Source organism: Camelus dromedarius, chromosome 29, assembly GCF_036321535.1.
Source record: "Camelus dromedarius isolate mCamDro1 chromosome 29, mCamDro1.pat, whole genome shotgun sequence".
NCBI classification, from domain to species: Eukaryota; Metazoa; Chordata; class Mammalia; order Artiodactyla; family Camelidae; genus Camelus; species Camelus dromedarius.
In genome coordinates this window covers 18,322,305-18,348,342 of record NC_087464.1, presented here as the reverse complement: position 1 = coordinate 18,348,342, position 26,038 = coordinate 18,322,305, and the positions used below count along the sequence as shown (strand labels likewise).

The following is a 26,038-nucleotide window of genomic DNA, read 5'->3' as shown; positions in this document are numbered from 1 at the left end:
TTCACTCATTTCAGCCTTTCACTTTCTTAAAGTCGATCTCAGTTTGGACCCAATTAACCCTTAGTTGTAATTATATACAGTGGTGTCCTCTTTAAGAACAGCAGTGAAAAGAAAAAACCTTCATAAATAAATGAGCTGATAAAAAACGTAAGTTACACTCTGTCCTCTAGTCTTTACATTTATAATTCAGTAAGTGACAACTTACCCAGGGTAGGGGAGGTACTTGAGCATAGGTCACAAGTTCCTATACTATGTTTCTCAAAGCCAAGGGTTTTCTGGGAACGACCCAAGCACACGTTTGAGCTGGAAGACTTTTCTTGGCTTCCCTTTCTCTTTGGGGACACAGAGGCAGCGTATGCTGATGGAGCGTCATGACCCCACACTCAGGGGCTTGGACAGGCAGTGGTTTCTCCTAGCCAGGGCCTAAACTTGGATTTTGTCTGCAATCCATCATTTCAAGATGTGATTTCCACCACCACCTCCTCTTCTCCATTTTTGGCTCACTTTATTCATTCTCTTAAGTACCTAGAAGTGATATTATCAAAGATTCCATCTCAGTCCCACAATGGATCCTGCCTAATTGATCTCCGTCCTTTCATCTCTCATTTTTTTTTTCTTTAGAAAGAAGAAATGTTGAAGAAAATGTTCTTGGAATTCATTTCTGGCAGAGTCCTGTGAGCTTTGCTTTAAATTGTTAGTGAAATGCTTGACATTTTTCCTTCACTTTATAAACATTATGTGCAAATCATTCAGAATCCTAATGGAAAGTAATTTCCCATTAATGCAGGCTATAAAATGCCATTTTCTTTTGAAACTGTGCCTTAGAAACAAACAGTACAGGACCCCTTAACACTTGCAAATTCCACCTACAAATCAACGAAGCCCAGTGCTGGAGTTAGGGACTAAGACTACCGCCAAGGGAAATTTAGAAGAGGCAGCCCATGAAAGGCACAGGCAAACGTCAAACAGTGGCCCATCAAGGAGTCTGCACAATGGAGAATCCAGTTATGGACACCGAGCCTTCTTAAAAGCCATCTTTTGCACATCTGTGATCTCTGGCTGACCACCATCCTTCTAACAACTTAATCTGCCTAGGGACTGAGCTACTGGCCAAGAAGGAGGGGACACAAGCACTGACATGCACAGTCTGGATGAGGAAGCCAAGGAACTCACTGTCCTATCAGTATTTTCTTCTTCCAAGTCAGATGCATACAACAGACTCCCTTTGCAACCACTTGCTGGCTGGATTCCCTCTGATTGAGAATGCTGGAAATGAATCATTCCCGATGCTCTTGAACATTTTCTAACATTCCTCAGTATTCTTTCTTAATGATATAAAATGAAGTATCTATAAGGTGAAGTGCCCAGCTCTGCTACTCACTGGCTCTGTGACCTTGGAGAAACCTCACTTAACCTCTCTGAGCCTCCACCTACTCATCTGCAAAATGGACGTAATAATTGAACCAGAACCGTGTATGAAGTATTTAGTACATTACCTGGCCCATAGTAAGTACTCAGTAAGTGTAACTGTTATATTGTCAAATGTATTATTTATTACTGTTTTTATTATTATCACTTCCTTTCAATATTGTTATGAGGATGAAATGAGTTACGTACGTAAAGCATCAAATAATCATCCCTGGCTTATTTTTGGCACCTACATCCTCATGAAGTGATACTTTAACTAAAATACTTTTTCATTTTTATTTTATACCAGTCTGAGAGGTCAAATTCAATGTCCCTATAGGTAGATGAAGACACTTTCATCGAAGGAAAGTTGAGTTCTCTCTCATAGCAAATGAGAACATGGCATTTGGGAGCTCGACTGGAGGTCCCCTCTCTAAGAACCATCCCCCTGTTTGGAGGCAGGCTGGAAGGGTAGAGAAGGTGGGCAGGACTTGAGTCCTGGGGTCCTGGGGTCTGCCGATTTTGCTTCATTCACATATAATATAGAGAGGGAACCAGGCTGGGGTTGGACTCGTTTTCAAAGTTTCTAGTTTGTTTATATCCAGCTTCTTTCTAAACAGGAATTTTGAAATGGCTTACAATAATACAGACTAAAGGTTTTACAGATCAGAAATAGAAAAGTAAAGCCATAAAAAGTAAGGAAACAATACATTTTCATTCAAACAAGAGAACTGTTGAGAGTAAACGGAGAGGGGCACTATAAACGATGATACTAGAGCAACAGATGGACACGGGGACTGCCCCGAGCAAACTAGGTTGCATGATCACCCTCGTCAAATGGGAGGAGGAGCATGCGTACTAGCTGTGGTCATTTTAATGACTGCTGTGCTTGAACTTCACATCTATCTGGCCCTGAGCTTCCTGGGGGCCCGGGAGAATGGAGAATGGAATGAGATACACAATTTCTTCACAGAAGGAAGCACACCATTTTTTCAAAAGCCATCCATTTTCCATTATTAAATACATTTTTGTTTATTTAAATATCCTTACTGAAATGCAATTTAAAGAATATCTCGAAAAAAGGAAAGTATTACCCATAACTCTACCATTTAGCCTGAGGGCAGATACTGATGTACAAAGTTGTAATCATAGTATACTTATAACTCTGCACCTTTGTTTTCAACTTAATATCAAATCACAAACATTTTTATGTTTCTACATAATTTCCATGTGAGTAAGTCTGCATAATAGCCCATTTGATATACCATTATCTACTTAACCATTACCCTACAATTGACAAATGTATATAAATTAATATCGATCATTAGGCTGTTCCCACGTATAAGTTTTTCTTTCTTTATATAGTGCTGTAATAGATGCAGGACTATGTTTTTGCGTAAATTATTTCTTTAGGATACACTTCCAGAAATGAAGCCACTGAGAGTATATAAACAATTTTATTAATTTTGATAGCTACTGCTAAGTTGATTTCCCAGTGAGTCACCCCAGGGGTCAGCGAACCATATGGCGATTTTCCTGTCATCTACGACTGCTTTCACACTGTAACAACACAGCTGAGCAGCTACCACAGAGCCCACAAAGTGTGAACTATTTATGATCCGTCCTTCTACAAAAAAATTTTGTCAATCCCTGGGTTTTCCTAATGTACACTCGCACAAGCAGTGTGGGAATGCACAGGGTACCACATTCTAACAGAAATGAATTATGTGGGGCCCTACAGGGAGCTCAGACATTTTCTTCCACAACACATTTGTAGTAGATGTACGAGGTAGAAACTGCTGACTGGACACCATAACTCACTCTTTCCTTCTTCCACAGTAATATGATGGTAGGATGTGGCTCTCTAGCAACCTTCCCCCCCAACCTTTGCAGCTAGTTGTGGTCACGTGATTAACCTCTTCCCAATGGGATGGGAGTGGAAGTGATGTGAGCCACTTTTGACTCATTTGCCTAAGAGGAACTCTCTGGCCCTGGATTTCCATTGTTAATTTCTATCTTGTTTGAATCATTGCTTTCCTGAGTTAACAACAGTAACTACTATCACCCTAACTAATGCAGAAACTGGTACTAGAAGTGGAGTGTTGTCATGATAAAAGCTAAAATTAGTGGCATTGACTCAGTGGCCAGTTAGTGATAAAGAAGAAACAGATACAGCAGGCATGAAAGCCCTTGTTAGGTAGTGGCAAAACATTTGGTAAAACTTTTGCCTATGATGACTTCGAAAGCATACCACATACCAGCAGCTCTAGAGAAAGAAACTGGAGAAAACAGAATGTTAGTGGATGTTAGCTCCTTCTTGATAAATCTAGCAAGTTATTATAAGAAAGACAAGAACTGCCGAGTTTGCAAGCAAAGATAAAAGAGACAAGAGAAAAATCAGAGGCTGGGTCACAGAGCATTAAAAAGCTAACTGCTTCTGTACCCTAAATAGCAGAAGGTAAGCAGGCTGTTGCTCCAAATCGTTCTCAGAAACTTCTCTAGACCAAATGAAGGCACCCCATTCCACAGCAAAGATGAATCTAAAGGCACTGCCTTCTCACCCATGTCTGTTGTTTCAGGTGGCCTCAAGGTAGCCTCCATAAGTTGAGAAAGGTTAGACAAGAAAGCAAAGAAATAAGGCAGTCTTAACTGCTCTAAGAAAGAAACTTGGATGTGATTGCCGGCACATGGAAGTGCCTGGGAGATACAGATCAGAAGCTATTACATTTTTGGAGGCGCTGAATTATGAAAGGAAGTGTAAGCCTAACCTGAAAACATCTGCATCTATTGAACCTTGAAGAACCCTCAAGGCCCCTAAGCAGAAGTAATTCCCAAAGGAGGCAGCTCTCCAAAGCCCACAGCAGATGTGAAGTGAAGATATGGAAGATCCGGAAGACTGCTGAGAAGACGAACCTGGGGGCCCACAGGATAAGACAGACTCCTCCCCACACCTTCCAAAGAGCACAACCAGGTCTAATCTTCTTTCACTGACACAGTAGGGAGTCCTCATAGTTCCTGTCCAGCAGAATTCCATCATTCTTACGGACTGGTGCTTGCTGTGCATTTCCCATCCTAACTGGCCGTGGCTGCCCAGCCAGAGACTGCACTTCCCAATTTGCTGTGCCACTACCCATGGTCATTGGATCTGAGTTCCCTTTCTGGTATGTGAGCATGTCATTTCTGCCTCACTGGCTTCAGACGAAATGTCCAGCCTAGCCTTCTGTTCTTTCTTCTCTTCCTGCTGCTGGCCTGGCTGCAACTGGGACAACTTGGAAGTCCCAGGACAATGAAGATGACAGAGCTGCCATCAGCCTAGGCCCCTGAGTGATGCCATGGATGGGAACCATGGAATGTTCTCCCTGGATTGTTGCCTGAGTGAGAAAATCTTATTTTGTTGAGCACTGGTTGCACTCTGGGGGTCTTTCTTTTTCAAAAAAACAGAAACGAGTGTTACCCTAATACAATACAAAAAGACTTAACAGAACTATACCTGAGTATCCTCTTGATAATATTTTAATGAAATCAATTTTATTCAAATAATTTTAAATGAAACATTCCATCAAAATGTAAATTGAAAAGTAGAAGTACATGCTATAAAGAGACTATAATCATGAGAATAATTATGATGAAAAACAGATCATTTTATTAAATTCAAGCTAGGTGCTCTTGCCTGTAAAAGACTTTTAGCCTGAGGCCTATCATCTCTGCTAAAACTAGACATTAAAAATATTCTGGCACAAAACTGTACTACTATCTCCTTGAAATCAGAATGACTAAAAGAGAAATGAAAAAAGAACGATTTTCTCAAGACGTGATTTAAGGTTCTCTAGGTCTGTATCCATTTGGCACCTAAAGCCATGTTGGGTAGCAAACAGCAGAGAGATGCAACCAGTGGGACATATGACACTGAAGGACTTAAAGGAAGTTTGCATTCAAACAGCAGATTGAGTGCAAGACCACAGCCTTCCTTTCACAAATCGAATCACTACTAATTACAAAATAGGTATGTCTTCACGTTCCAAATAATGTTGGAAAACAAGAACGAACACAGTTGGTAGACCATAAATTATGAGGAATATGCAAAATGCCTGAGAGATGGAAAGCAGCAGATGGAGGAAATGAAGTTCAAAGTGGTTCCCAAAGGCAGATGCAACAAAAGTGGGTTCTGAGGATGTCCAGAACTCAAAGTGGAAACTGAAAGCTGGATGACTGGCTGGCATTCTAGGAACAGAGCAGTGTGCTGAGTTCTCCTATCCTGGGTTTGTACCAAGTACCTGGGAGCCGAGGCATCTGCCTCCAGGAAGGAGTACTGAGTGCAGGGACCTGAAACAGTGCCACGAGGAATGCAACCACCCAGAAAACTAAAAACCAGTTCATCTCACTCAGCAGAGCATCCCCATTCCCTGACAACCACGGCAAGCAGGCAGCAGTAAGTCACGGCACCACTAACGTGGAATCTCAAATAAAAAGTTGTGCACAGAACCAAGAATCATTTTTTTACCCATTAATACGTGGCAAGAATTGAAGTCTAACGGCATGGGTATGGGGAAGCAGGCATTGCTACGCTCATAGTAGTGTGCCTGTTTCAGAGGGTAGTCTGGCAGTACCTACTACCGCTTACACTGTGCACTCACTCTAACTCAGCAATTTCTCTTCCAAGAAAGGCGTGCCCATCAGCATATGGAGGCAAACAAAGGACATTCCTTTTAGCAAATAACTGGAAACAACCTTAATGTCCATTAATAGGAAAATCGTATATATAATAGAAAACTATGAAGCCATTAAAAAATATTGGGATAGAGCCATATATGTGACATGGAAATAACTCCAAGAAATCGTGACACATTTATAAAAGGTAACTGCAGAACAGTCGAGCTAGTATGATTGTATTCGAAAAACAGAAAATAATCTAAAATGTGTGTGTACACAGTGCATGTATCTATGCACGTAAACAGCTATGACAGGGTTCATACCGAATTGTTAACAGTGGCTACGTCTGGGGAGGGGGCTGGGATGGAGGGGGTGATCACAGCATGATTTACATCACTTGAATGTTATTTTTCTCAGTTTGATCATTTTATTCAGGAATATATTTATGCCATTTGTCTAATTAAGAAATAATGAGGCAGCACTTAAGGCAGTGCCTAGCATATAGCAGGTGCTCAACAAATGTTAATTCAAACTTTTACATATATATATATATATATATATATATGACTATTTTACTTTGTGTCCTTAGAACCTATAAGGACTATCATGATTTGGAAATGAGACTATACAAAACCATGACCAAAGAAGATATTTTAAAGCATTAAAAGCGTAAATATAAAGGACAATGTAGCATGATGATTTTATGGCTAAGGTTTAACACATGAGAAAGCAATAAATAAAGTGATGGAATTCTTCCTTGGTATGAGTACTCGAAACAAGGAAGATGGAAAGGGGGCATTACTAGGGGGAAAAGGGAATTCACCAAATAACCTAAAACAGAAACCCAGTGTCTCAGTGAATTCACACAGGATACAGCAATAAGCAGTAAGCAAATGCCTCCAGCAGAGCCTCATAGAAGGGCACAGAGCACCCACAGAAGGGTCATCTCACCAGAGTCTCATGGAAGGGCACACAGCACTCACAGAGTGGTCATCTCACCTGTTGTCTTTGCTGAAGGGGTGGTGGACACTCCATTGAGCTCACTAGGACTCCTTTTTATGGGCCGTGGCTTGTATTCTCGTTTGGGGACATTGGACGCAGCCGATATTCTGAAACACACATTTTAAGATCAGTCAGACATCTGATGAAGAAAGCAAAGCCTTGATGAGCCTACAAACCTAGGTTCTAGGTGACGGTCGTGAAGGAGATGATTTTTACATGTTGATTCTTGAGTAGCCCAAAGTGACAGCTGCAATATGCCACATGTAGTTTTTCAACTATATGCAGACGTACTTTGTTTTACTGCACTTAGCAGATACTGTGTTTTTTATAAATTGAAGGTTGGTGGCAACCCTGGTAGAGGAAGTCTATCGGCACCAGTTTTCCAATACTTGCGCTCACTTCCTATCTCTGTGTCACATTTTGGTAATTCTCACAATATTTTAAACTTTTTCTTTATTATTACATTTGTTGTGGTGATGATCTGTGATCAGTGCTTTTTGATGTTACTACTGTAATTATTGTGGGCCCCATAAAATGCACCACATAAGACAGCAAACTTAATTGATAAATGTTGTGTGTGTTCTAACTGCTCCCCCTGACCTGCCGTTTCCCCGTCTGTCTCTGTCTCCTCAGCCTCCCTTCTCCCTGAGACACAATAATATGGAAATTAGGCTAATTATTAGCCCTACAATGGCCCTAAGTGTTCAAGTGGAAGAAAGAGCTTGCACATTTCTCACTTTAAATCGAAAGCTAGAAATCTTTTAAGTTCAGTGAGGAAGGCATGTCAAAAGCCAGGACAGGCAAAAAGCTAGTCCTCCTGCACCAGTTAGCCAAGTTGGGAATGCAAAGGAAAAGTTCTTGAAGGAAATTAAAAGTGCTACTTCAGTGAACACGCGAATGATAAGGAAGCGAAACAGCCTTATTGCTGATATGAAGAAAGTTTGAGTGGTCTGGTTAGAAGATCAAACCAGCCACAACATTCCCTTAAATCAAAGCCTAATCCAGAGCAAGGCACTAACTCCCTCCACTTCTGTGTAGGCTGAGGGAGGTGAGGAAGCTGCAGAAGAAAAGTCTGAAGCCAGCAGAGGTTGGTTCGTGAGGTTGAAGGAAGGAAGCCGTCTCCGTAACATCAAAGTGCAAGGTGAAGCAGCAAGTGCTGATGTAGAAGCTGCAGCAAGTTGTCCAGAAGACCAAGCTCAGACCACGAATGAAGCTGTGACTATGCTAAACAGCAGATCTTGAGTGTAAACGAAACAGCCTTCTGTTGGAAGAAGATGCCGTCTAGGACTCTCACAGCCATAGAGAAGTCAATGCCTGGCTTCCAAAGCTTCAAAGAACAAGCTAACTGTGTTAGAGGCTAATGCAGTTGGTGACCCGAAATTGAAGCCAGTAGTCACTTACCATTCTGAAAATCCTAGGGCTCTCAAGAGTTAACAAGAGAACTAGAATTAGAAGTGGAGCCTGAAGATGAGATTGAATTGTTGCAATCTCACGATAAAACTTTAACAGAGGAGGAGTTGCTTCTTTTGGAGAGCAAAGAAAGTGGTTTCTTGAGGTGGAATCTACTGCTGGTGAAGACTGTTGAAATGGCAACAAAGGATTTAGAACATTGCATAAACTCGGTTAATAAAGCAGCAGAGAGTTTGAGAGGACTGACTCCAATTTTGAAAGAAGTTCTGTGGTGGGTAAAATGCTATCAAACACCGGCTGCTACAGAAAAACTGTGAAAGGCAGAGTCATTTATGCTGAAAACTTCATTGCTGTCTTATTTTAAGAAATGGCCTCAGCCACCCCAACCTTCAGCAACCACTACCCTGATCAGTGAGCAGCTGTCAACATGGAGGCAAAACCCTCCACCAGCAGAAAGATTAGGACTCACTGAAGACTCAGGTGATGGGTAGCACATTTTAGCAATAAAGTAGTTTTTAATTAAGGTATGTACATTGTTTTTAGACATAATGCTTTTATGCACTGAATAGACTACAGTAGAGTGTAAACATAACTTTTATATGCACTGGAAAGCCAAAAAAATTCATGTGGCTCACTTTTATTACAATACTCGCTTTATTATGGTGGTCTGGAACCAAATCCGCAATATCTCCGAAGTATGCCTGTATTTGTGAAGTATTTGTCTCTCAAAAAGTCTCTGAGGCATCTAGGAAGTACCAGGAATGAACTGGGCACTCAACAATGTTAGCTGCTTTCTCTTTCTCCTCATATCAAGATAGAATTATGAAAATATGCTCATGTGAGCAGTCAATGAACTACCCCCCTACAAAAGTGGATGCTTCAGAGACTGGACAGACCTTTTGTCTTCCCTGTATTGATTTAAGCAAAAATCCCTCCAAATGTATTCATTATCAAAATCCTCTGTATAAAACAATTTTCTGTTATTAAACCTGGTTTAAAAATAGTGTAGTTTTTTAACGCATCATTTTAATTAATAGGGTTACCATGCATGCTACATATATCAGTAATTTTCAGAAAAATAGAGAATACGTTTATCATTGAAGTCATAAGGAACACAGCAATCTTTGATCATTCAGAAGATATTTTTGACTCAGTATCTCCCAGAGTCAATATTATGAACACAGGCTCATTTATGCTGGTGAAGTAAAAACCTCTTTTTTTCCAGATAACTACATACTTTCTGAATATGATCTCACTTTTCTCCACACCCGTAGACGTTGCAGAGGGAGGTATATGACATAGCACCCTCAGCTAAACTCTCACTGAGTCGGCAGTGAATCCAGAACAGCTCTGTAGGGGCTCAACTCGAAGGCGAGTGAGCAGCTTTGCCCGGTTGCCCTAAACATAGGTCATGAAAAAGGGCTTTAGAGAAAAGAACAAGGGGAAAGCTGCCAGATCCCTTTTCCCAGTTCTGTCCTATCGGCCAAAGCCGTGTACTTATCTTCTCGGTGCTACCCCACACCCAACCGAGAGCGCCAGCTGAAGAAAATTCAAAACAGAACGGGGCGGGGGTGGGGGGCGGAGGGGGGAGATGGAGAGACAGGCAGGGATACTGATTTCGATTGATTTTAATTCCGCGGCCCCAGGCTTGTAATGAACGTGAGGGCTCTTACCGCATCTGTAGCTTGTTTTGTAGCTCCTGCAGGATCTCTGTGGTCTGTTTGTGATAGTCTAAAGCTGCCTCTATAAACACGGCCAACTGGCTGACTTGTTCTACCTGCAGCAGAAGTGGAAAATTACTCCATGGAGGCCAGAGCCTGGGTAACGTTCAGAGAGACAGGAGACCAGCAACAAAGACCCAGCTTTGCAGGGAAGCCCCCTGTCTGCCTCGGCTCTGGTCCATTTCATTTAATTTCGTCTTGGAGCCCTGCATAATAATCACACAGGTCGTGATATAGAGCTATAAATGCTGGGGAAAAAAAATGTTCAAATTTATTTGTGATTATGAAGTTGATTTAACGCAACAAAAAAAGCTTATTTTTTCCAATTAGATGATATTCTCGGGAGATGTTCGTGCTATAAAGCTCATGGATCTGAAAACGGAGAGATAAAGCTTTTCCAATTACAAGAGAAGCCAACGTTTAGTAAATGAACTGCTTCCTTCTCTACTGGCATTTTCTAGCTAAGTCAAATAAAGAACCCAAGCAAGGAAAGCTGTTCTCAGGTAAGAAGGGAAGCCACGGAGCAGGGCACGGACCAGGGCAAAGACTTGCCAGGCCCCTACATGTCTTTGTTGCTATCAGAACACAATCATTTCCCTGAAACATACAGCCCAAAGGAACGAACTAGAAAGACTCTGGCATCTCTTTCCCATGAACCAAGACATTTATGAAATTAGTAACCAAATTACAGTGGATGTAAAAAAATAAAATTAAAAAGTTATGTCATGTAAGAAAGCCTGGAAAACCTAGGGATGCATAATTTGTGGAAGAGATGTCTCCAGTAGGGCCTGAGAGCACCCTTCCCTGCTTCCCCACGTGGCTGAGGGGCTGCTACAGAATGAGGGATTAATTAAGCTGATTTCCGCCAGCCTCAGAGGCAGGGCCACTGGGCGGAGGTAGTGGGGGCCCCAGGATGAATCCCATGAACCCTGGAACCAGACAAAGGCACAAATCAGAATCAACCCCTCCTTCCCAAGCTTCCCCAAAGCCTCTGCGTCATCTCCTCCCTCGATGTGCTCATCAGTTTAGGGCCAAGCCTGCCCTGCATGTTCGTTCAGCCTTACACACTCACCCTGCAAAAGCAACCATGGGTTCGTTTGTCTTCAAAGATCCAAGCTGCTTGTGTTTGCTATTATAATCCATGCTTTAGCTGTCTACACTTTCATTTTCCTTCCCCACCTGCACCACTTTAAGCATGGGCTCGATGTTCACGTCAGACAAGCATGGAGTTCCACGTGGGCCGCGCTGGGATCAGCCTCCGCACAAGGAAATCCCGTCATATTATAGCTACTTGACTCTGCTCTGTGGCTGGAACAACAACAAGCCTAGCCTTAAATTTCCGAAAACCCAATGAACAAAACAAAGACAGACTGGCCCCTACAAAAGCCTAAGGATTTCTTAAGTTTCACCTCTCTGGCTTTCACACATACTTTTAAATAAGTCCAGCACCACGGCCTAACACGATCACAGCAGAATCTGCTACAGAAAGGAATTCCTTCCTTACAGAGCAAACGCTGTGTGCTGGGTAAAGTCTCCACCACACTTCTCTGGCTTCAGTAAGGCGGATTTGTATTTTTAAGACCCACTGTGAAATATGCTTGACATTTTATAATTTTTAAGGGAACAGGGTAAGGTAGTTGAATGAATACTCTTTGAAACACATGTGCGATTGGGAGGGGAGGGGGGAGATGGCTGGCTGTCCTCTCTGATGTGGCTAAAATACAAGATCATGTCTTCTGGAGATGATTTTGTAACTATTCATTTGATGGCTGACTTTAGGAAGGAAATGGATCTGGGGGCCCCTTAAAACTTGGAAGACAATAGCAGTGCTATACAGTGCCCGCACATAGTAGGTGCTCAAGGCAACTCTTGAAGAGATGGTCATTAAGCTAGAAGTCTCTGTTGACAGTGAAGCCATGGGGTGCCACACGTGGATCATCTGCCTTTCCTTGACAGGAAATGGAGATGTTAGCTGCCCCCAGGTAGTGAGCAGTGAGCTGTGTGCAGGTGGCCTCTGCTGCCCAAACCCCAAATAGAATTGAACACCTGGACTGGCAGAACCAAGGTTGCAATAAACCCAGGCCTTGCAAGAGCCAAAGCCTGTCCAGAAGGTGAAAGATCTCTCCCACTGGCCACACCACTCAATTTGGCAAACTCACCTGTTGAATCGGGGGAGGTCACTGGGGATGACGACTTCTGGCTGAGACCTGAGCTGCCACCTGGCTGGGGCCATCTTGGGAGTAAAGTGGGACCTCGCCCTCTGGAAGGGGTCACATGACATACACAGAGGAGCAGAACTGCCAGGGAAGCAGCTCCCGTCTCTGAGAGTACAGTCACTTGCTGCTACAGATGGGCTCACACCCAGCTCCGATGCCTAAAGTGGGAAACTCGTAACACAACAGACTTCCCCAGAAGAGATGAAGGAAGCAGAGGCCGAACACAGGCACTGCTGGGTGACAAGTGGGTGGAGTGGGGACCTGGATGCTACCTGGGAGATTCATGGAACCCTGAAACCAGAAGAGGCTTTTGACAGAAAAATAGCCCCAAAGAGGTCCAAGTCCTATTTCCCCAGGCCTGCTCAAATGTTACCTTACATGGCAGATTACGTAAAGAATCTGGGATTAGGAGATTACCTGGACTATCCGGGTGGGCCCAATATAAGGAGGAGGCCCAGTGAGAGGAGGGCAGGAAGGTCAGAGTCAGAAAAGGAGATGTGTTGGTGGAAGCAGGGTCAGGAGGAGAGAGCTAAAGATGCCCCACTGCTGGCTTTGAAGGTGGAGGAAGGGACTGTGAAATCAAGGAATGCAGGTGGCCTTTAAAAGTTGGAAAAGACAAAGAAATGGGTTCCTCCTTACAGCCTCCAGGAGGAATGCAGCCCTGCCAATACCTCGATTTTAGGACTTCCAAGCTCCACTCTTTAAGATTAATAAATTTGTGTTGTTTTAAGCCACAGATTTGTGGCAGTTCAGCAGCAATAGGACACTGCTATTTCAGAGCTGCTTTGCTCATTCTCAAATGGAGCAAAATTTAACAGTGGGACTAGCTCTGATCAGGGACCCCTGCTTATGGGGGATGGGAGTTATTATCCTGAGATTTATAGGAAACAAACTCACGGGGGTAATGAACCCACTGAGGCTGTTGGAGGTACCCTAGCCCAGGGGATGGGGGCAGAGCGTAGATGCCCCCATACTGCTGTGGACTAAGAGTGAGAGAAATTCCCAGGAGCTGTAGAAACTCCAGGGACACTTGAGTGGGATCTGAGCCATCGGGTGGCCTGTGAACCAACAGCAGAGGATTTGAGCTATACCCAAAGGAAGAATGGCTCAAAGGTACTACATATTGTAGTAAAGGCTAAGATCAACTCAGATCAACTCTGTGCAAGAGGGATGTGGAAACTGCGGTGGCTGAGAAGGAGCAGGGCTGTGAAACCTCCTCCTCGGACTCTCCAGCAATCGGTTACCAAGGGACTGGTCGGCAGTCAGGTCTGTGGGCAGAGAGGCACACTCTGAAGACCACGGTGAGAACAGAGATAACTTGCTGTGAACAGGTAATGCCCTGCCCAGATCCCTGCAATGTGCAGTGTACTTGGCACGCAAGAATAAGGAAACGTGCATCTTCTGGGCCCTGGCAAGCCCTCCCCTTTCACAACTGAAATGACGCATTTCCAATGGAGACCATCTTCAGTTTTAATTGTGATAATCCAAATGATTTCTTGCTTTGTCGTATCAAAGACCTCCACTCTTTGTGGATTCCTCGGAGAAGCCGGGGGAAATTTTCTCATGAATTTTACAGTCTGGTCATAAACAGATGCTTTTTCCAAAAAGGCAAAAGCCAAAAGGCTGAGGAAGGCCATTAAATTCCTATTAAACTAATAACACGGATAATAATCCCTGACACTTTTATTCTTCGCTCTACAGTTCTAAAGAATTCCTCACGTGCAGTCATTCTTGGGCCTGATACTCTGAGGTGAAGGTGTCCTCCTAGAGGCGCACAGCTGGGCAGCAGCAAGACCAGAACCGTATTTCAGGTCTTTTGCGCTTGGTTCAGCGTGCTTGCTCTCTGCTGGTCCAGTGCTTCCTAAATGTCACACTCCATACGTCACAGGTGCCTTGTCATGCCAGTAATAATAATAATAGTGGCGTGAAGAGTTCTATGGTTGAAAGATTTGAGAAACCGCCTCGTCTAGCCTCTCACAGGAATCTCTTGGAGATTAATTTTTCAGACATTCATATAAAGACTCTGAAAAGTCTTGTGACAAAGAAAACCCAGACAGTTTTGGTTAACTCAGGGTTTCCCAAACTTACTTGACCACAGAGACATGATTAATGTCACAGATACCACACCCCGTGAAATGAATTTTGGGAAACACCACCCTAAACCAATGGGAAGAACCCAGGAGCCTGGAATCTAGTAATGCCGCTTGTCCTTGTGGGAGCCTGTGGACAGAGGGAGGATCGCCGGGTGGGGAATCTGTACCAGGAGATCTAGAGAGGACTGCAGGTGCCTGGCCTCACCAGACTGAAATGGGCATCTTCTGGCTGATAGCTCTGGTTCCTGCCAATGTCAAAAACCTACATTCCATAATTTCAGGTTGTGAGGAATTAAATTCTCTGCAAAGACAGCAGAGGAGAGTGTTAGTGGGCCTGTGGGTGACAGCGTTCCCAAGAAATGGCGGTGGAGACCGCGAAAAACCTGCTGAATATCCTGCACCCACACCTCAGAGCTAATGGTGGTGGACACAGCGGCCCTTCTTCAGGGGAGGGCTGTTCTGGGTGCTTCTGGGAGCCCCACCAGTCCCAGCCTGGCACAGCAGAAGTAATCAGCCATAGACCTGCCCCTCTGAGCTTGTGGGAAAGCTCGTGGACCAAAACACCTCCTGGCTTGCATCTGCATGTAGAATAATGAGGGTCCTCTGCCTCAAGCAAGAAATGAAGTGATGCTCAAGGTCTCCAATCCAGCTCTTACCGACAAGACCCCCAAGGACGATAGTGTGGGGCCAAACGAGACGCTTGCCTTTGATTCTCCCATTCCCAGCTCTGCCAGAAATAGGTTGGAAGATGGAGGCCACTTTCCCTCAGGAATTAACGCAGAGTAAACAATTCAGGTCCCTCTCATCACCCCTTCCTTCCTTCCGCACCACAGGAGGAGGAGTGATCTCTGATGGATGAGATCAAGGGGCCCTGACAAGCAGGGTGACTGGACCCTGCACGGGAAGCTTGGCCCTGGGGTCTGTGTTCTTTAAGAAAGTAGGTTGTGAAGGAGCCGAGAGCTGGTGGCTACATCTAGCTTCCTGCTCTGCCCACCTCACGCTCCCTGAGGGTGGCTCTAAGGTCTAGACTAGGCCTGGCGTAGGCAGCGGGAGGACCACCATGGGCCCAGGCCTGAGCTGCCCCTGCCCACAGACAGCCTGTCCTCTAGGCAAGGGGCTGGCTTGTCATCCTTGCTGGGCTGCTCCGTCTGTCCCTCAGTTGGGAGAAGGCAGATTTGAGGACAGATGAGCAACCACACCCTGGAAACCCGTACAAATGGCCTGTTGGCCAGAAAATCCTAGGAAGAGTTGCCTAACCTGCATTTGGAGACCCACGGGAGACCAAGTCTGTTAGGTCAGAGCTCTCCTCAAATCAGGCAGATCTTTGGCAAATAATTTTTTAGGCATTATCTGGTGAAGTTTTTAGTGCGTCTTAGCCAGGGCCATGGCACATGAAGGCTGGGAAGACACTGCCTGTTCCCTGGAGAGTGAGACTTTGGGGTCTGCCTCGTTAGTGCCAGACAGAGACGGGCAGGCGGCACCAGACACGCCGCCTCAGGTGGCCTCCCTCCCTGCACGCTGCTCTGCTCTCCACTTTCTCCCTGGAGCGAACACTTGCAAGCCTTCTACCCCGGCCTTCCTCACCCCTCTGCCTGTGGACGAGATTGGGGAATGTTCCTTAATGAGGAAGATGGCTTCTCTGCCTCAAAACCCAGCTCCGCATGACCAGAGGCCGCCTGTCTCAGACAGTGTCCAGGTGGGTGAGTCAGGCTGGCTCCTACTGAGGGGGCTTTCGTCAACGGGGGTGCAAGGAGCAGAAAGTGCGATGTGGATGCGGGTCGGCCGTGGCGTACCCTCCAACACAGGTGGCCATGAAGCCTGTATTTTATAATCATCAGGCATTCCCATTGGTTAAAAGCACTGTGCCTTGATTTCAGTCTGATTTGTGTCAATTCCTCAATCAGTCAGATTGAGGTGAACAGCTCTGATACCCCCAACTGCTAACCCACAATATTATAAGCTTCTCCCAGTTGTGTCTGAAAGAAGTGCCAGGGCCCAGGCCACCTGCCTCCCTGTCCTGAGGCCACATGTTTGACCAAGTCTGTCTGCCCTCAAGAAGCAGGCATGTACCTGGTGTCCAGCAGGTGCCAGGTCAGATGGAATATCCGATCCACTGGGCAAAGGCAGGGCCTGCAGACCCACTGCATTTAATCTGGGAATTAGACAGATCCCAGCCATCTTTAGTTCCAGGATGAGTTCCTGGAAGGAAACCCAGTCATCACCAGCCATCCTGAAGCATGGCTCCTCATTTAGACCTTTTCACCGTGAAAGGAAGCAGACACCAATACAAGAGGCTGAGTGACGAAGGCTGGACACGAGGTTGGTGACCCAGAGGGAGCAGGAAGTCAGGGTTCTGTGGGCTGCAGAGCCACTAGGCCTGGCCTGATTGTTGGGGAAGGGCCAAGGACAGGGCTGAGGGTTCAAAGTCTGCCTCATCCCACCACACATTGGTCCTCTGTCTTCCCCCAACAATCCACTGCCTACCCCAAGCACGAGGCAATTTCAGTATTAGCTTGCCAGGTCCAAGGGGTGACATGGAGCAGATTTTCTAGACCTTGCCCCATCCAGAGGACTGCCAGACCGTCTGGGCAGGGTCCAGACACTGTCATGGAAAAGGACAAGGCTGTCCCTTTCTAGGTCTAATTTCTGTTGCCCCAAGAAGAGAACGAAGGCAGTCTTCTGGAGCTTCCACAGTAACTTGGGAGTCTCCTCAACCATAAACCTGGGACGGGGAAGAGGCAAAAGCAGCTTCTCGACCACGAGCTCTCCTCACTATCATCCGCATCACCACCATCACCACCACCGGGAGCCTGTTTAGCACGGCCGTCATTGTGAGCATCAGCAACCACAGCACGCAGGGTGACCGCTGCGGCTCAGGACGGCGCAGGAAAGGCAGGAAGAGGGAGAGAAGGAGCCCGGGCCTGCGGCGCTCTTCACCGGCTCGTCCTTTTGGTCTCCTCCCCTCTCAGTGGCCGGCTCCCCTGGCTGCCGGCGGAGGTGTGGGTCCAGGCCCTAAAACGAGGGAGCAGCCCAGGCCCCTCAGAGCTGAACAGAGGTGCCTCCCGCCCCAGGAAACTTTCGGGGAAACGCTGCAGCTCGTGCCTCTGGAGGGCCGACGCCAAGGCCCCCGGGGGCTTGGGTTACACTCCACCTTGCTCTTCTGCCAGGGTGGGGTGGGGAGGGGGTAACCTATTTGTGACAAGCAGAATACTGTCATTGTCAACAAATGGACAAATGACTGAGCTTTTATAAGGAATGGATCACTTCTGATTTTGACTGACACTGAAGGGAAAACTAAGGTCTCCTGGTCCATCGCCAAGGCCAGAGCAACTGAGACAGGCCTCCGAAAGGGAGTTCTTTGCAATAGCTTATCAATGCAGATGACAAATGAAGATCATGAATAAAGGACATGGGGCAGACAGCATGTCTGACACATGAGATTCAACCTCAGAGTTTAAATCCACTTTAAAGAGTGCAGGGCTGGAAGGGCAACACTTGCTGTGGCCTGATAAGGAATGCACGCATCTGATATGTCACACTGCAAAAACTTTCTAAAGACTTCAATCAGCAAGGCAATCCAAGACAAAACAAAAGCAAAATGGCCTATTGCGTGGGGGCAACTTCAAGGAAATTAATATTTTTTAAAGGAAAAACAAACAACATAGCAAAACAGGGAAAACTGTAACACCTCTTCTTATTTCTCATAAAATGTAAAAGACCTGATAAAATATTTAAAAGGAGAAACAGGGTGTACTTTTTGGTACTCAGGACATGGGAATTTTCAAACTGTTTCCTCCAGGATTCATGTCTTGTTAACATTGGACATAACTCCCCCCACCCCACATCACCATGGCAGATAAAAGGTGCTCAGTACATTTGGTCTGACTTGACTCAAAAGATGCAAGACCTCAATGTACCTTTTAATAAATTATTATAAGTAGAACATAGTTTTGCAGATAAATAACTCATCTGACTTGTCCCAATAGGTTTGAAAGTTCAACAGATAGGTCCAAAACGAATGCTGGGCTGAGGTAACTCCTGGCATCACTGAGGCCGGGCTTAGGGCAGGGCCTCCGGAGGGGACAGGTGCCAAGGGTTCTTCTCATCAGGCAGTGAAAAATGCCAGACGAGTCCTCATCACCAAGGCAAAGAAGGGTGACCTTCGGCCTTCACGGTGCCCAGTTGGGGGTCACCATCCTCTTTAGTTTCATTTAATCTAACTTCACTTGGGCAAATAAAGTAAGAGCTGGTGGCAAGAATCACGGTACAACAGAACGTTAGCATTGCTGAGGGATCTGTGTCAAGACCTTCACCATCCCCAGGTTCACAAGCACCACTGTGGTACAGCTGGAAATTTAGGTCATGCTTTTAGATCCTAAAGGTTCATTATGATAAGTGAAGGCATCAGAGAGCTGGGTGATGAGTGAGGCTCTCCCACCAGCCAAGAGCTGCTCCACCTAAAACATCTGCCTCCCACAGTGCTTTTCATGGTCTTAGCAAAACTGCAAATTACCACATGGCATGGGCTTTCCACCCTCCTGCAAAACTGCTAAGGCTATGGTCTCAAATACAAAGGCTAGTCGACCATGCACTTCCCCCCAGACAGCCCCACCTCCCCGGGACCGATCTGAGCACATCTCTGAAGCAATTCAGGATAAACAGGACTTCTCTAGATCAGAGATATGACTTGGGACTTGCCAAATGTCTGAAGCTATTTCTGAGGCAGGAGATAACGGTTACAGAAAACTCCAGAAACTTGTAACCACTAAGGCTCCAGAGCTTCTCAACATGCTGACCCTTGTCATATAGTCAATGCTTTCATTCACATTAAAGTCTCCTGTTTGGTTTAAATACTTACATCATTTTCTAAAAAATTAAACATGCTTCTTTCAGCCAACTCCTTTGACTCTTCAAATTTTTCTACTGCTTGTCTGACTTCTTCGTCTGGTATCTTACCTACTCGCTTCTTTTTATAATCGTAATCCAGGCGCCGGCCCTCCAGCTTTTTCAGGTGGTGCTAAGGGACAAAGGAGTTCATCAGAGACCTATCACACTCAAACACGGCATAAAGAAATCTTCATCATTGCTATGAAAATAGTCATTGATTTTTCTCAGCCTGAAGTCAAAAGGGAAGGAACCCACCTTCCACTTCTTTTGCATGCACTCAAGCATCTATTAGAGGCTCCCTTCGCTGCAGGTCCACAAGGAATATTTGTGGAATGAATGAATGGGTAGATGGATGGGTGTATAGATTATAGAACGAATGAGTGTCTACATGGAACATAAGGACGCAGTGTCAGTACTGAGATTAATTTTCCAACATTCCTTATAGGACCCCTCACTTAGACTCTATTAATGCCCAGATAATTTCCAACTGAATTAACTATGCCAAAAATAAGGATGGTTCTTCTGGCACTATCGTCAGCTCCTCACTAAGAAGTATATTATAAGAGCACAAATTTCTAGTATCCTCTAGAATACTTTTGCGTCTTCCATAAAGTTCCCAAACAATTACAGAACAAGCTGAATAAATGCCATCAATGGACATGATGCACAAAGAGGACAGATGTTCACGGGCAACCTCTGAAATGGTGGGATTTCTTTTTTAAAATATGATCTCTTTAACAAAATAAAACAATTATAAACATGAGAGCTGTCCGTTCATGGAATGCGCTGCCTTGTGTGGTAGTAAGTTCCCCATCACAGTTTGTGTTCAAGCAGAGGGATGAGGGATCCCACATCAGAAGTTCTGTAGAGCAGATAATTGCACAGGGCAAGGGAGTTTATGACTATAATCCCTGGAATATTTGATGTCGAAACTGTATAATGAAAACAGACTGTCCCACTGAAGTACGAGGGTGACTTGACTATTCCTTCTGGTGGAAAAACACTGGTTCTAATTTCCATAATGATTGGGTGAAAAGAGCATTTGGGACAAAAAGTCAGAAGCATCTCTCTCATATGTTCTGTGACTCTGGGCAAGTCTCTAAATCCCTCCGAGCCTCCACATGTGTGGTTGTAAAACCAGGACAAGAATGGCTTAGCCTGACTGTTTATGGGTAAAGAAATGTTTGTGAAAGCCGTCTGAGTCCGTAAATGCTTTTACAGATACGTCAGTCACGTGTTAAATGTCCAAGGTACGTATAGCGCACAGCTGAGACTGAAAAGCCCTCTGAATATTAGATTCTTAATTCTTGACCATCTATGGGATTTACACTTAGATTTATATGGTTTCTCTATCAAAGAAAAGCTGAGTAACAAGAGACGCCATTTAGAAAATAATTTTTTGCACAGGGAACTGCAACATTTAAGTATATGTGTATTTTGTACCTCTCTCCCACTCACTGCTCAGATTCCACATTGGTGTCCATGGCTAGCTACCCTACTGGACCAGGCCAAGTGGAAGAGCTACGTTGTCCAGTGGGCTTTTTGTACGACTTTCTTAAGGAAAACAGCACAAGAAAAAATGCCGTATTATGTATTTCGGCAAATGAGATGTTTGGTTTTAAGGTTCCACATCTGGGAAAGATGTTTTGGCATACCCACAACTCAGAGTGTCTCTTCTTCCCTAGAATCATCTGTTCAGGAAGAATTTGGGAGCACGAACCCCACACTAGGCATTGTGGCTACCAAAGTGAACAAAACATGACTCCCTACCCTGAGCACTCACTCCCCAACAGCAGAGAAAGAGCACAGTGATGCTCACAGCACAGGGATCACAGAAGGAGCCCCTGATGAAGTCAGGGAGAGAACAAGAGCTTCCCAAAGGACAGGACACCTGAGCTGGGACCTGAGAGGTGAGATGACTTAGCCAGGAGAGGGGAGGAAAAGGAGAAAGACAGAGAACAGAGGGAAAGCACAAAGCAAAACATCCCCTGGGGACTGCAAGTCATTCAGTGAGGCTGGGCAGAGAGTTCAAGTGGGAAGGGGTGAGCGATTGACCGGTAGAAAGAAGGAGGGGCCCGTAATTAGGGGATCTTTACTGGATCTTTATTCCCACGTCATGGGGCAGCTACAGGGGGATGGTATCTTAGGAAGACTGCTCTGGCTGTGGTGTGGAGAATGGACTGGAGGGGGTGAGATGTGAAGCCAGGAATCAAGGGCTGCTGTGTTGGTGTGTTTAAATGTTAACCAAAGGAAGCCAACAGATAGAAAGAGGGAAAAGGGAGATTCAGGAGACAGAATGACTGACAGACGCAGCAAAGGACCTGACGAGGTGAGGGTGATGGACTCTGGGGCCCAGTGGAGGACCGGCCTGAGGGAGCAGGAGGAACATCACCTTCCCTAAGATGGAAGAGAAAGTGGACGACAGGAGTGAAGAGCTGAGGAGGGTGCAGGGGGCATGTGGGCTGTGGGGAGGGCAGAGGGATGTTCTGGGAGTTCCTGAATGATTGCTTCCATTTTCCCTTCAACCTTCCCGAATTTCCCTCCCCTTCGGTTCCAGCATAAATTCTAAATGCCTTTACGGGTGTCCAGGCCTTTCTGAAGGGAAGCTCTGGAATAGGGCCCAAGAATTTGCATTTCTAACATGCGAGGCTGCTGCTGGTGCAGGGACCCCACCAAGAGAAGCACTGGGCCTGAAGAAAGGAAGAGGGGACATCCCTGAGGTTCAGCCGCCTTGCGAGCTGGCTGGGGCTGCCTCCAGGTCACCCTGAAGGCACTTGGGGGGAAGGTCTTCCGTTCAACTCCTCAAGGGGGCGCCCAAAGAAGTTCTCAACAGGGGCTGTCCCTCTAGAGTAGCAGTCTCTGTCCGGGTAAAAGTCTCAAGGCTGTTTTTGCACATCTGCAAAAACACCGCCAAGCAAGTGGCAGGTGATTAACTACAGCTCCCTGAAAGTTCCCACGTATGCTCTGGAGGCCCAACTTGCACATCTTCCAAATATAAAATGTTGATTCCGAGATACTGACTTCCTTGAAAAAGTAATGGAAAATAATAACCAACATATCAAAAGATGGTATGATTTTGATGATCAAAAAAATCCAGAACGGAAGTCATGGAATCATTTTGTTACGTGAGAGATGACTGCAGAAATATCTGTCCTGAGCTTGGCTTCTACTGGCTTCAGTAAGACTCAGAGTAAAGGGCTAATTGATCCTGGGACTCTTCCCCAGTGAACCAGGTAAACATAACTGAGTTGTTTTTTTTTACCACTCACAATAAGAGGAAGCTTTCATTGAGTCCCTGTAGAAATGTTCTAAAGGTTTTAAATATAAACATCATATTAAGCAGCAATGGGGAGATTTATAGCCGAGAAAACTTACCCCAATCTCTTTTAAATCTTTGTCTTGTAGTAACTGAAGTGGGTCAATAAACGTTTGCTTTACGTTAATATCAAGAGAGTCTTTCACCTCAGCCATTAGTTTCATGGATTCACCAACTTCTATCAACGCATTGCCTTGAATAGGAAATACAAATAAAAAAGGTTCTTTAGGTGATCCAACTCCAAGTTAACAGTGACGTTCATTTAACTCTTTCCCAAAACTTTGTGATGATCAATGGTATGTAACAAGGTCCTTAGTCTGGGACCTTTGAATCGTGACCCAGAAAAGAGAAAAATGAAAAGGGAAAGTCTTTCTACTTCTGCACTTTCTCCACTATAGAGAAAAAAATGAGGCTCAGACAGACCGAGGCACTTACCATATAGGCCACTAGATGGGGTTAAAGCTTTTTTTTTAAACCAGTAGTTTTGTGAACTGGCACCAAGGGTTCCTTAGAAGCTCCAAAACAAAATCCCTCTTTGTAAACAATAAAAGGATTCATTCATCAGAGGCTAAGTATTAACCAGTAAAGATTACAATAGGAATAAATAAACAAAACCTCAGCTTCTAAATGCTAGGTCTTCTTGAGGCCACTCCTTGTATCCTTGAGACGGTTCTAAGGCTCCCTACTCTTTCTGATGTCAAACAAAGCTTGGCAGCGTCACATGGGACAGCCTTTCAGCAGGGTGGGCAGGGCCCGCTCTTGCAGTGAGGTCCGCGGCCAGCCATGCTGGGCGTGGGCAGTGATGGGCAGCTTTCGCCGGATGACACCCTAGTGTTCAGCGCCAGCTACCCTACAGTAATTTGCAAGCAGGTGTCCTGGTAGCTGTGCACAGTGAGAGTGGCAGGTTTCCTTGAAGACGCCTCTGGGAAATGCTGCACTAGACTGAACTATTTTTCCTGTAGTTGGGGTTTTCCAATTGATCTCATAAAAAGGTAGAGCTTGGGGTCTCTTAACTCCCAGGCTTGAAGAAGACCTGAAATCCCAGTCTAAGAATGTGCATTTCCAGAAAATTCTGACCTTCAAGTTGTTTTCCCTACAAGTCAAGGGCATGTGCAGTTTATTCATCTGTGAAACAGGATAGTAATGTCACCTCACCTCACTTTTTATTTTTTTAAAGAAATAAACTAGATAGTGTGTGTTATAGGACCTTGCAAAGCTAAGTGGAAACTGTTACTCTAAACCGCAGCTGGCCAAGACCCGTTTTGGCCCACCGTAGCTTTATTCCTCCCGAGAGGCTAAGTTTCCTTAACTAACTCCCCAGAGCCTGGTCCTAACTTGTTCTGAGATGGAAATGAGACGTCCTTTCTGAGCCTGGGGTCTCTCTCCTGCCCAACTGGTCAGAAACAGAGGATACTGCCTCTGGCCCCATCGCTCACTGTCTCCAGTGCCCACACCACAGAATGTCAGCCAATTTAGCTTTGACAGAAACATTTCCAAATATGTTTCTTTGAAGGCACCAAAGATGACATTCTGAATATTGGCCGGCACCTCCATGGATTGACATCCCCTCTCCTTCCCCAAGATTAGCATTTCCAGTTGCACGAGGACGTGGGGCTCAGCCTCCACCCACTCAGGTCTCTGCATTTAAGGAAGCTTCCTCTCTGTGGCCCCAAGAAGAGGGTATCCAACAGCACAGTGTTTCCCTCAGGACAGCAAGCAGCCCATCTGCTGCTAACGCCCTCCTGACGCCAGCTCTTTCTCAATACACGTTCCCTCGAGTCACAGGGTACCTGGGAAGCTACCAAAGCAGCAGCAGCTACATAAAGAAAAGAACCTAAATATCCAATAAATGGGGTTGATTGAACAAACTATGATACTTGAAATATTGGGGTGCCTTTAAAAAATATTGTAGAAGATTAATTGTTTTATGACATGGATTGCGCTATTGTCCGTGGGAATACGCAGGTTACAGAAGGGTATTAAGGTAAATATCTTATAACTCCATTTTAACTTTTAAAGGTTATGTGAATATAAATAAGAATAAACACAAGGTACAGGGGATATACAAGAGAGAGTGTGACTGGATCAGTCACTGGGTAAGTGGTTATGGGTGATGTTGGCATTTTACTTACCTGTGTTTTATAAACTTCCTGCATTGAATGTGTATTACTTTGAGAATATGAAAAAATAATAAGGGTTGTTAAAATGAAAGTCTTGTGCATAACACAGTATCAACAAAGGACGCATTCTCGGCTCTCCCAGGTGGTGGGTGAGCACTCACCAAAAGCGGAGCCTTCCCCGAGCTCCTTCCCGTATTTCAGCATGCAGTCGCCCAGCAAGCCTTCCGTCTGCGGGTAGCCGGTGGTTTTCACCTGTCCTCGGATCTTCGACACAGTGTTCAGCATTCCTAGCTTAGCTCTGTATGCTTAAAAACATTATCATTTGTAATTCCTTAAAGTGGCAAGGTGGAGTGACAGGTGCATAGCATTTAACAAACGTGGCTGATGAAATCGAGGTCGCCTTGGGCAAAATATCAGAGACCTGAGACATGAGGGGACCATGTGTGAACTACCTAGGTTCTCACATGATTTTCTGGAATCTTAACCAAGGTTTTAGCTAAGGGCACCGTCGCACAGCCGCGATGGGAAATAGAAATTACGGCACACGCTGTTGACTCCAAATAATAGTACCCGGGGCTATCATTACCCCACCCACAGCTAACACGTTGTCAGACGCTGACACCTGGGCAGACAAATTTTCCTGGGAACCGATTGCAAACTAAGATTGGAATTGCTGAGGCGGATGTTTCAAACTACCAACTGGTCATTAACACCACTCTCCCACCCCCCAAGCATGTACCCAGACTGATTATATTCAGTATCATGGAGGAGGGCCGCTGCACACTTCAATGTAGGAAGCAGAACCTACGGGAGGAGACAGATGTCCCCAGAGTGAATGGGAGTCTGTGCTGACAGCCCCTCAGGTGCAGCTCAGCTCCCAGGCCCAAGGGAAATGATAGGCGGCCACTGCTTGGGACCTTCTTTTCTGTGACTTAGGCCAGGAGTGTTCACGAATCTCGGCTCTGTGCGACACACCATGCTAACTACTGGAACTCCAGAAAGACCTAAGCCAGCCTCTGCCTTCAAGGAGCTCACACCTAGTTATTGGTGTGGTGTAGGGAAAGGAAAACATAACAACATGCTGAATGAAGGCGGAAAGGTGTCTCCCAAAGTGCAGAAATAGTGTGAGGCTCAGAAGGGGAATGCTTAATGGTACATAACCAGCAGATAAAGAGGAGGCTGGATTGACTGAAGAAGAAACTAGCACAGGACAAGT

The 26,038-nt window shown here is 45.3% G+C and overlaps 1 protein-coding gene across 5 annotated transcripts in view; it reads right to left on the bottom strand.

Moving 5' to 3' along the window:
• The window catches only part of SH3GL3 (SH3 domain containing GRB2 like 3, endophilin A3), a 122,358-nt gene that overhangs the window by 30,838 nt on the left and 65,482 nt on the right, over window positions 1-26,038 (bottom strand). For 4 of the 5 annotated variants that reach the window (XM_031440678.2, XM_010986818.3, XM_031440677.2 and 1 more), the window contains 5 exons: window positions 24,984-25,127; window positions 22,762-22,895; window positions 19,358-19,516; window positions 10,143-10,246; window positions 7,057-7,166 (listed from right to left, as the gene is read on the bottom strand). In XM_031440678.2, coding sequence (XP_031296538.1) covers window positions 7,057-7,166; window positions 10,143-10,246; window positions 19,358-19,516; window positions 22,762-22,895; window positions 24,984-25,127 — 651 coding nt within the window. The remainder of the gene's footprint in view (window positions 1-7,056; window positions 7,167-10,142; window positions 10,247-19,357; window positions 19,517-22,761; window positions 22,896-24,983; window positions 25,128-26,038) is intronic. The other variant, XM_031440679.2, reaches the window with a different exon arrangement.